Source organism: Tricharina praecox (assembly GCF_024521635.1).
Source record: "Tricharina praecox strain CBS 144465 chromosome Unknown BZA05scaffold_9, whole genome shotgun sequence".
Classification (NCBI taxonomy): Eukaryota; Fungi; Ascomycota; class Pezizomycetes; order Pezizales; family Pyronemataceae; genus Tricharina; species Tricharina praecox.
The window spans coordinates 972,880-984,100 of NW_026250411.1; the positions used below are offsets into that span (position 1 = coordinate 972,880).

Genomic DNA, 11,221 nt, shown 5'->3' on the forward strand with positions numbered 1-11,221 from the left:
TTGAGGCGGGGCGTGTTGAGTGCGGCCCGGCCACATCGGCCACATCGACCAAAACACACGACACACGACACACGCTGGACTTCCATCGGTCTTTCTCTCTCTCTCCCTCTCTCTCTCTCTCTCGGGTAGCTTCGTGTGCTCGGCTGTAGATGTGTTCGGGACGAGCGACGTGGGAAGATGAGATGCCATGGCGGAGGCGAGATTGCCTGCTCCAATTTGCCGTGGCCGTGATAGTTACTCTACTATGGTACCGGTACATTTCTACTCTACAAAGAGGACGTCGAGCACCAGAGGCTGCGGCGCTTGTCTCGTCGAGCCGTACACAGCCAGTACTGACTTACCTAAGGTACTGTACTCTACCTAAACGCAAGTACCGTGTTTTAGCCAGATAATCGCCACGTACTCTACATACTACACACGAGGCAGGAACCCGCAGAGTCCCTACCTACTCTACACGGAGATAGCCACAGGCAGAGCCCTTCCTTTCCGTCTCCGCCGCAACAGAGCATGGCCGGAAGGGACCCGTTTCCAACCCGAATCCACACGGCTGGATCCAGCGTTACCGTGTCGCACTCAGACGAGAGCGAAAGGATGCATATGTAGGCAGGCAGTTGGAGTGACTGTCGACTCCATCATCATGGAGTTACGGTATTCGAGCGCATGGAGGGGTTGGGATCAGTACCTAGGCTGCTCTGGATACCGTATCGTTGGAGCAGTTGGGTAGCTTGTCTCACCCACATCCCTCGATGTGCAATTCCCTGTGCCCAACCCCAAAGTGCATGGATCACCACCACCCCAGTTCCTTAGCTGGAGTCGAGTAAAACGTCCACCATCCCCCCCTCCCCCCCCAGCGTGACCGTCCTCTTGCTCCACCACCCCCAAGTTCGTTCTTTAAGAACACCACGGAGCCCTGTTTGCTGCATCTGCAGAAAGGAAGTCCACAATTCGGTCGTTGGCGCCATCGAAAACACCACCCTGACCACCCCCAGCCCTCACCCAACCACCACCATCACCACCACCACCATCACCATCACCACCATTACTACCCACCATACGCACACAAACGACAACTACCCATCACCATCCGACTGCTACTACCAAAAAAATCTTCTCGGGTGCTGTCAAGCTACACTGTCATCCCGTCTGTTGGCTGTCTCTCGTCCGTAAAAAAAAATCTTAGTCGTCAACACCCAGTCCCGTATCGACACCTCGGCCTTCCGTCTCGGATGCTCGTCAAACCGATCCATCAACGCAACATCCGGTGATCAGCCTCGTACGGAATCCATCGTGCTTCGCGACAACTATACGCATCAGTACCCTACGTAAACAAAAACCGATCGGAAGGAGAACCTTCATCCACACACCGCAACCATGCCGGGAATCATTCCCATGAAACTCATCAAGTGCGGATCGTCGCAGACGCGTATCGCACAGGCGTGCGATCGCTGCCGCTCAAAGAAGATACGCTGCGACGGCGTGCGTCCGTGTTGCTCGCAGTGCGCCAACGTCGGCTTCGAGTGTAAGACCTCGGACAAGTTGTCGCGGAGAGCTTTCCCCAGGGGCTACACTGAGAGCTTAGAGGAGAGAGTCAGATGTTTGGAGAGGGAGGTTAGGGAGTTGAAGGATTTGCTCGATGCAAAGGATGAACAGCTCGAAATGATCTCGAAAATACACTCGTTCTCGCCGTATTCGCCACCGGCGAGCAATGCGTCCGGGACGATGCGCGGAGCGAGGAAGAGTCCCGAGAGCTTGGCGTCCGCGAGAAGTGGGAGTGTGGAAGGGGATGAAATGCTTACGATTGCCGAGCCGACGGGATTAATCAGTATGGATGGTCGCGACGGAATGTACATGGGTGCTTCGAGCGGAACGACATTCGTGGGTATGGGCCCTTGCTCAAGCGCGAAAATATGTCAATCATTGGTGGCGAGGGCTAAAGAAACGTCTCTACAGATACCGTAAAACAGCGGATGAAGGAGGCTGGACGTTATACAGTGGAGTTCGAAACCGAGAGATTTTTTCAGGGGCAGTCGTCGTCCATCACAGAAGCGGATGCTATGTTGCAGCCAGATGCCATCAAGCCTCCACCGAGGTTGTTGTCGGATCGCTTGCTCGTTTCTTACTTCCAGGAGTACCATCCTTTGTTCCCCGTACTTCACAGGCCGACCTTCTTGTCGACATACGAGAAGTTGGTTGCAGATTCCGACACAGCGGCTCTTCCTCCTCACGATGTTGCAAAACTGTTCTTGGTCTTTGCCATTTCACTACAACAGCACGAGGTATGTGACTCCAGTGCAGGTGATGTTATGCATCGTTGTTGACTCTGTTTCAGCCAGGGAATAGTGTGGATCAGCAGTCGTTCGATTTCCAGTGGCAGCGAGCGCTAGATTCGGTCTTGACCCAAACGTCGATCAATACTCTCCAGTGTTTGGTTTTGGCACAACTCTACTGCTCTGCTAGGGGTGATTATTCCAAGCTGCTTCACTACAAGAATCTCGCTGTCGGCATCGCATTGAGAATGGGATTAAATCATAGCCAGCGCAAATTCGCACTCGGTGCTCTCAGGGGTGAAATGAGGAAACGAGCCTTCTGGTGTGTCTACACCGTTGACGTGTAAGTCTTGTCTACCCCGCTATTTTATTTTATCATTTTTTTTCCACGCTTCTAACGCAGGTGCTACTCCTAGATTCTCAGCTGCGATGCTTGGTTTGCCCAAGCTCCTAAGGGAGGAGGAGATTGATGCCGAATACCCGTCCGACATTGACGACGAATATGTCTCGGAAGAGGGCTTCTTGCCGACGCTTCCCGGCGACTCGACCAAGATCTCAAGCGCCTTGGCACTCTTCCGTTGTTCTCGGGTGCTGGCACAAGTTCTCGACGTGGAGTATTCGACCTCGACATCACACGAGTTGAGCTACGGCAAGCTTAGGGATTTGGAGGAGGAACTCGATGCCTGGAAAGTCGGCTTGGCCCCACATCTTCGGCTGGAGTTTGTCAACGGCTCTCCTGCCACTAATATCGTCCACAGTCGTTCGCCCTTATTGGTAAGCCCAACTTCCGTATGTTTTCCGGTGTACATGTTACTCATTCTCATCTTAGGTCTTTGCGTACCACTACATCCGTACGTTGATCCATAGGCCGATCGTAGGATCGTGCTACCCGCATCACTCCTCGTCGGCACTACTCGCCATCAGAGCTTCCAGCAAATGCATTGTCCAGATCATGGATCTCCTCACCGAGAGAGGTTTGGGCTTTGCCTTCTGCTTGAACAAGGCGCAAGTCCTGCTCCTCGCCGGATTCTCATTCCTTTACAGTGCGGTAGATTCGCAACGGGATGGATTGTTGGCCAAAGAGAACCAGAAACTGGTTTCCTTGGTTCTGGGCGAGATGCAGAGTGGTTCGCCTAGTCTGGCACAAACCTTCGGAGCCGTCGCTTCATCGGTTGTCAACATCTTCGAACCGCAGAGTCCTGTCCAAGTCGCCAAATCAGAACAAGCGGTGTCTCCCATGTCGACATCGAGTCGCCCCTCGACGTCCCCAGAGTTGCAGCACTCCACAGTCCGGAGAGCGATTTCATCCGTTTCCGCAAAGATTAAGCGTTCACCTTCCATTAGCAACGCCGCTAGGAGATTATCGCTTTCCCAGGATTTCGGTGCCTCTACGAATGTGCACAGTCTAGCCAATCCAGACAGATTAATGTCGGCATCCCTGACGGATCTTCCCTGTACTTCTCGTGTCCGGTCTATGCATCATCAGCAGTTGTCATCACAACCGGTGAGATCTGCGGCACCCCAGAGCCGACATTCCGTCACGTACGAAAGCTCACCCCTCGACTTCCTGTGGTCGCTTGAGGCTGCACAGCAGAGTATGGCCTCAGGGAATGTCCCACCATCCTCTGCAGATGCAGCCGTTGCCGTGTCTGGCGACGACTGGGAACGTATGCTGGCCATGATGGATGCCAACCACGCTGTACACATCTACGGCGACGGCAGCCCACCAGACGGCCCGGGCTTCGAGAACAAAGTCAGAATCCCCACTGGCGAAGGATTCCACTCGGGAGAATTCGATTCGCTGAGCGAAGAAAGTGACGAGGCACCTCGTCGGATGTCGGAGGCGTTTACCGATGGGGGAGCAGCCGGGAGACTCGGCGACTTCCTGGCTCCCATGATGGGTGCCGGTGGGACGGGAGGTGGCCAACAGCAAGTCCTGGTCGATATCGACGATCGATGGATATAGTCCATCATCTGTACTTTGCTTTTTTTTCCCCTTTTTTCCTTCCGTGGGTTTGTGGGGTTTTGGCCTGCTTCATGCGTTCACTTCTTCTTGTTATTCTTCTACTACTTATTTTTTTTACTTGTATGGATCGTTTTGGTTTGGTTTCATCTTTTCATCTTTTTCATGTGTTTATTTTTGTTGTCTTTCTGGGGTTTAGGTGCTGTGGATATTGGGGGCGGCGGGGGCGGGCTGGTTGGGTTTTTTGGTTTCCCGTTATCATGTTTTCATTATTCCTGCGTGCTGTAGCAACTTTGAAAGCATCTATTTCATCATTATGCCCCTAGCCTACATACCGTACCGTACCTACGCCGTTGTATGTTATGTTGCATATCCCTCGAGTCAAGAGAAACCGTGACGACAGTTTTTTTTACATCATCGTACCGGTATATATGCATACATGATAGGTATAATATATACAAGTGCTTCTTCGCGTCGGCAGTGGCTTGCACAGTGCAGTGCACGGTGCACGGTGCAATGCAGTGTCTTTATTTCGCTTGCTTGCCTTGCGTATGCGTTTCTTTTTCTGTATCCGTTACGCCGAGATGTCGAAAAGAAAGCATGAAGCACGAAGGTGAAGGGAATAAACCGGGTACAGGGCTCGCTGCGGAATGGTGATGCTGCAGAATGGCGATTCGGTGTACTTAGTGCAATTCTCCAGGACAGAAGTCTATGTAATCCGTTCGTTCGTCTGATGCGAATCACTGTTGTTTTTTCGTATTTTGTTTTTTTGTTTTTTTGTGGGGGAGGGGGCGGAGGGGGCGGAGGGGGTGGGTGCAGCTATTGAGAAACCAGGACGACCCGACCCGACATCTTCCTTCGATCCAGTCGTCTCGTCTCGTGGTCCGTAGATTCCCATCCCATCCCATCCCTCCTCCCTCCTCCCTCCTTACCTTGCCTTTCCTTTTGTCTACGTACGTACGGGATACGGGATGTGGGATACGTACTTTACCACTTTACCTTTCCACATTACCTTTCCGCTCCGCTCGTCCGGCGCGCTCCCCCCCTCACTCCCCTCGCCCCTCCCCCAGCCCGTGAGACATGGACAGGGCTCTGGGAATCGACAGGATGGGAATCGACAGGACTGCACAGGACACGACAGGACAGGACGGGGCAGGACATACATACGCACGGTAGGTAGGTACTGTGTCACTCTGCTGTGGCCTGCGCGCAGCCGTACATATGTGGGTAGGTAGAGCAGGTATGTATGTAGCTGGTCAGATTTTATCCTGCGATCGGAGGAGTGTGCAGTACACTCGGGGTACTGCGGTCCTAAATCCCCTCTCCCCATGGGGGAAGGGAACGAGGGAGGGATGGAGGGATAGAGGGAGACGGGGTGTGGGGTTTGGGGGTTTGGGGTTTGTGGGGAAGCGGAGGATGGATGATGGATGGAAGGATGCGGAGGATGCGGAGGCGCAAGGGGGTGGGGGCGGGAACGTAGATAAGTAACATATGGTTGCGGAGGCATATGGCTGGGGAGGCATACCGTACCGTACGGCTCGGATAGCATGGAATCAACAGGCTAAATGCCGATCGTGGTGCTGGTGCCGGTGCTGTGCTGCTCCTTGTGCTGGTGCTGGTTCGTTCTTTTTTTCGTTTTCGGTTTCGAGTTGTGCGTGTGCGTGTGCGTTTTTGTGCCTGGTCGTTGGGGATGGGAATATGGGGACATCATGGGAATATGGGGGAGGGACGATGGGTTGAGGTTTCATCCTAGGCCTCGTGTGCTCATCGCGTGGAGAATGCGTGGCGACTGGCGAGACGAGACGGGCGCGCAGGTCCTTCAGCCCTGCGAGTGCACAGTGCACACGGCTACCTACTATGTATGGGTATTCGCACCTACCCCTTCGAATGACCGAATGACCGCCGTTTGTATGGGGAGGCCTCACTCGCCCCCGCCGCCGCCTACACTGGTGACAGCCGAGGCTGGTTGCTATACTTTGATACCTGAGCACCCTATTTATACTCGGCTCCAAGGTGATCTCTACACAGTGCAGTGTGCGCAGTGCAGAGCCGAACTCCCGCACTTAATACCACACACGCGGCTGACGCGGCTACAACAGTCTCGAAGCGGAAGTTCTTGACACACGCAAGTCATATGGCATCACTCCTGATCGACGCCGGGTTTGGATGTCCATCTAGATATCACTTATACAAAACAGCGTGGACTGTATGCGAGATAAAATGATGTTCTCTCTCTACACACTTAGGTAGACAGAATGGGAGCCCGGGCCGATGAGCAACAGATTATATTAAGATAGATCAATCTCCCCGTCTGCATCCATGGCATCTGCGCTTTGGAGGTCTCGCTGCGGATGAGGTTCTGGAGATTGGGATTGTTGCTGCTGGGAGAGGTACTCTTGTACCTTAGGATGCTCCAGGAGTGCGCTTTCCTGGATCTTGTTAGCGATATGTACGGGCGGTGATTGCGGACAACGGAAGAATCTATCTACCTCCTCCGCCAACGTCTCCGCCGCCTTCAACAGTAGTGTCTCCTCCAGCTCCCTCAGCCTGGTACCGACACTCCACATCTGCGGCCTACACTCCACTCCCTCCTCCTCCTCGAGTGCATGTCTTCCCCCCAGCAACCTTGAAAGCGCATCCTCAACGGCCGCCTTAACAGTCGCCACAACGCGCAGCTCAAAAATCTCACACATCTCCTTCCCTTTCAGCAACTCCTGCACCCTCCTCGGTCTAGCCACGAGGTCCAATTCTTCCCCATCCAGCAGAACTTGCAATTTCCGCCCGCCATCATTCATCTGCAGCAGCTGAAATTCGAGTCCATCTTCCTCATTGGTGACTGCAAGGTACGCCCACTCGCTCTCCCATTGCACCTTATCCTCGCCTGTAGTTTCAGAGATCTTCACACCGCGCGGAGAAGCCGGCGCCCACACCATCTCCTTCGCCCGCGCCAGCGGATCGTCCTCAGAGCACTGCAGAGGCAGCAGCATGCCTCCAGCACCGCCCATCCCCTCGGGAATGAACCCATAAGCGAACACGAACTCGGCCGCGCTCTTAGCCGAATCCGAGTAGTCAATACAGACCTCGTCTCCGCTCGTGCACTCCATCCCCGGGCGGAGACGGAGCACGACGTCCTCTCCCTCAACGGCAAAGTAAGCGCTAGCCCTCCCCGCTTCCGCATGATTCGCGAAATCCAGAATCGGCACCAGCGCCGCGCCGTGGCCGGGCAGCTCGAGCGATCGCGACCGGTACACCGAGTCGGCGTAAACCCAGTTTTCGAGCGTGAGACCGTCGTCATCCCACCACGCCTTCTGTGCCCACGCCAGCTCGGCGGTGGCGGCGCGGAATGTGGAAAACTCGGCCGCGAGCGTGCGCGACTTTGCCGCGATCGCCGCGGAGAGCGATGTGCCCGGCAGCAGTGCGAGCTCGGTGGCTGTCCACGTCGTCGGCAGCGGGATCGTGCGGGGCAGGTATTGCGTGTATCTTTGTTCCTCGATCGCTCGTGAGTCGACTGTGGATGGTGAGGAGGGGCAGAGGAACTCACTCGCACCACGCGTCCCGCTCCCCCGCAACGAGCCCGGCGGCCGTGCTCATTCGCAGCAGGAGGAAGATCATCGCCGCGATGCGCGGGTTGTGAGCGAGGGCGCCGGCGGCGGAAAGCGCATCGTGGAGGTGGCGGTCGGATTTGGAAGCGGCTTCGATGGTGGCGTGGGATAGGACCAGTGTGGGCGAGACGCGGAGGAGCGGTTTAGTGGGGTCGTGTGCGGACGTGAATGTCAGGGCTACGCCGAGGTCGATGGGTGCGCCGCCGAGGTGCACGGGGGAAATCCCATTGAGCGCTATGGAGTGGAAGTGGAGGAATTGCGGGAGGGAGGATATGGGGAGTGGCGGGATGTGCATGGTGATATATACCAGTTATGTAGTTGTGGTGCGGGGTGCATTGGCGGGGTGAGGTCAATTGCATCTGCACATCCATGATCCATACATGGGATTTGGGTTCGTCGGCACAATTCATGCCCACTCTATTCTGCAGCTAGACTCTTCTGCAGAAGCCAATGGAGCTCCTAGATACGCGCAGCTAAGTTTCACGAGTGACATCGCGTGCCTGGACAGTGACGTTCACAATAGCTCCAGTTGCTGTCTCCACAGCCTCGACAGCCATCCGACACATACCAGTTCACTGGGGTGTCACTCCCAAGGCACAAGTGACCAGACGAAAGCAAGCCCCTCGGTAAAGCATACGCACATCCACCGCCGCCGATCACCGACGACGTCATACCCCGTAATCGGCAACACCAAGCAACATAAAACCCGCCTCCGAAAGAAGCAACCATCTCCTTCATCCATAACACAACACTCGAAACCCGACCATACATACCAAACAACCACCGCAATAATCACAATGCTGCCCACAACCGTCGCCCGCGCCGCTCCCCGCATCTCTACCCGCCTCGTGGTCGCCCAGCAGATCCGGTACTATAACCCACAGACCAAGTCGCCGCCTATAACCTACGAGAAGGGCCACGAGCTTGACGTACAATCGCATTCGAGTAAGCAGGCCATGCGGGAGCGCAGCGCCGCCGACGGCGGCGAGAAGGGCATTAAGAAGGACCCTAAGGAGGGACACCCTAAGGCTCCTGAGCCCGTGATCGGAATGCAGGATGAGCGGGGCCATCGCAGTGAGTCCTTCCTCAAAGCTGTGAGACCGCGGAGGCGAATGATAACTAATTGGGCTGCAGATTCGAATTAGGAGCATGGAGATGGGATAGATGAAAGACAACGGAGAACATGAGATACACATCGCTCTTGTGCACTTGTTCTTGTCTATGCGTTGCATTTCAGCTAGAATAATAACTACAATTTTCATGATTCTTCTGCTGTCGTATTATGCTCGACCAACCTTAAATGATAATATCTGGAGATCGTCAGTTCGAGTAAACAGGGAGGAGTGTGTCTGTGCTTACGTCGTTCTTCCCCACCTCGACAATCTCGTCTTCTGCCACTCGTACACCTCCTGCACCTTCTATATATGCTATCGGTACATCTCCCATGATTTTCCGTGCCGCATCCCGCACTGTAGAATTCCTGCAAATATTTTAGCAAGTATCAACTGTTAGATTGATATCGATAACTCACTTTCCAACCAACACACAATCCCGAAACACGGTGGTATTACCAGCTGCTCCAGAGCCGAAACTGTGAATATGCCTTACCGGAAACACCGGAACGAGACCTAACAGCTTCGCCGCCCTAGACAGCACCTCTACGACACCCGTGGATCCGAATCGATATAGCACCATATCTTTCATATTCTCAATCCTCTGCTTGAGCTTCTCGTCCAGCTCCTTCAACCCACCACCGTCCGGATCACCATCGGCAATTAGATCTTCTCTAGTATCCACAAACTCACTGCCCTCCTCGTAGCGCACGTAGCCTTGCTTGGCGAGTTTCCGCAAGAACACCTCCGTAATTGCAGAGCACAGCACGATGGACTGTGGATCCTGCTTTTTTGCGATCTTGGCAATGTTCTTGTCTGCGTCCGGGTGGTCGATCTTGTTGAGCGCAATGACGGTGGGGAACTTCTCGTCGATGAAGGCGTTCACCACAGCCTCGACCGTATCGTTGTCCCATGTCTCCAAAGCACTCTTGAGTCCCATCTTATCAAGGAACCGCGCGACAATCGTAGACGTGGCTCCGTATCCCGAGAACTGTCCTTGAAGCGTATCCACCGCATTCGACTCTGCTCCCTATCAGCTCACCCCTCCACACCCCAACCTAGGTAGGTAGGTAGGGGAACCTACTCGTCGCAATATGCCTCCTCCGAATACTACCCCACTTGTCCATGAGATTGCCGAGCACCCATCTGACAATCTCGCCGCGCAACCAGACAATATCCTCGCTGGGGTCATAACCGCGAGTCGCCTTCCCCTCAGCATCCGTAGTCCCACTCACATCGACGACATGCACGAGCGCATCCGCATGTCTAAGATCATCCAAGAATTTATTCCCCAGACCACGGCCCTCGTGGGCGCCGGGTACCAGTCCCGCAACGTCAAGCAGCTCGATCGGAACGCTCCGCTTGCCGTTCTTGCAGCTGCCGTAGTTGGGCTTGCAGTGCTCCTGCTTATTGAAGCGCGCGCATGCACAGTCCTGTAGATTCGCTCCGCGTAAGCTGCTGCGCCAATGTCGTGATGTGCACCACTAGGGAGGACACACGATTTGTAAATACCCGACGGCGCGTTGCGGATCGATCGTGGTGAACCTGTGGTGGGAAAAACTCAAGCTCAGAAACTCGGATTCTTTCTGTGGGGACTAGCAGCTATGTATTCGAGGAGGAGCGCTCACGGAAAGTTGCCTATATATCGCCGTATGTCAGCTCCGCCGTTAGGACCGAGTGGGTTCGGCGCACTCACCAACCTTTGAGCTGGCGTCGGTCAGCGAGTTGAGGGTTGTTGATTTGCCGCTGGACGGCTTGCCGACTAGGCCGATTAGTGGATCACGAGGCATTTTGGTGTTTTTTTAGGTGTTGTACGCGGTTGAGGTGGAAGGAAACGCGAGTCGTGATGGTGGGGTTGGCTGCAAAAACTGAAGCACCGCTGTAACTACTCGAGGCAGGAGTTCCCCGCGATTATTACCCGGCGCCGTTGCGGCGGCGTTCAGGTTCCGTGTGCTGAGCTGTGATGCGAGCCAGATGTCCACAACCAAAACGTTGAAAATTGAAACCTATGGGCCACTACCGGTATAACGCACAAGTTCACCTAAAGTTCCTGTGATATCACTAGGACCTAGGCACAAACAAAAGCTCGGACTATGTACATACTTCATATATCGGGGGAAAAAAGCAAAAGCAATAGCTTTTTGAAAAAAAAACTACGGTACCAGGGATTCCCGCATGGTCACCCACTACAGTAGAGTACCTACTAAGTTCTAACTTGGCGATAGGTATTCAAGGCTCTATGGCCGTGGAGTAGTTAGCTGTTGACTGTGTTGACTG

At 54.4% G+C, this 11,221-nt stretch overlaps 3 protein-coding genes across 3 annotated transcripts; 1 reads left to right on the top strand and 2 right to left on the bottom strand.

Annotated features, from left to right (window-relative positions):
* Positions 1-1,371: 1,371 nt before the first annotated feature.
* On the top strand, positions 1,372-4,439 carry BZA05DRAFT_468571 (fungal-specific transcription factor domain-containing protein; the record flags this gene model as incomplete). Its single annotated transcript, XM_051487856.1, has 5 exons — positions 1,372-1,879; positions 1,951-2,276; positions 2,330-2,610; positions 2,684-3,041; positions 3,097-4,439. The coding sequence occupies 5 exons, from the start codon at positions 1,372-1,374 to the stop codon at positions 4,231-4,233; spliced, it is 2,610 nt and encodes an 869-aa protein (XP_051340517.1). The 3' UTR covers positions 4,234-4,439.
* Positions 4,440-6,434: 1,995 nt separating this feature from the next.
* BZA05DRAFT_275867 (uncharacterized protein) lies at positions 6,435-8,219 on the bottom strand. Its single transcript, XM_051480279.1, has 3 exons — positions 7,772-8,219; positions 6,720-7,710; positions 6,435-6,659 (listed from the first exon to the last, which is right to left on the bottom strand). Exons 1-3 carry the CDS (start codon positions 8,125-8,127, stop codon positions 6,519-6,521), a joined length of 1,488 nt encoding a protein of 495 aa, XP_051340518.1. The 5' UTR covers positions 8,128-8,219; the 3' UTR covers positions 6,435-6,518.
* Positions 8,220-8,955: 736 nt separating this feature from the next.
* Positions 8,956-10,953, bottom strand: BZA05DRAFT_275795 (P-loop containing nucleoside triphosphate hydrolase protein). The gene is made up of 7 exons (XM_051480278.1): positions 10,641-10,953; positions 10,573-10,582; positions 10,444-10,489; positions 10,029-10,377; positions 9,364-9,967; positions 9,192-9,312; positions 8,956-9,142 (listed from the first exon to the last, which is right to left on the bottom strand). Exons 1-7 carry the CDS (start codon positions 10,732-10,734, stop codon positions 9,113-9,115), a joined length of 1,254 nt encoding a protein of 417 aa, XP_051340519.1. The 5' UTR covers positions 10,735-10,953; the 3' UTR covers positions 8,956-9,112.
* Between the last annotated feature and the right edge of the window lie 268 nt (positions 10,954-11,221).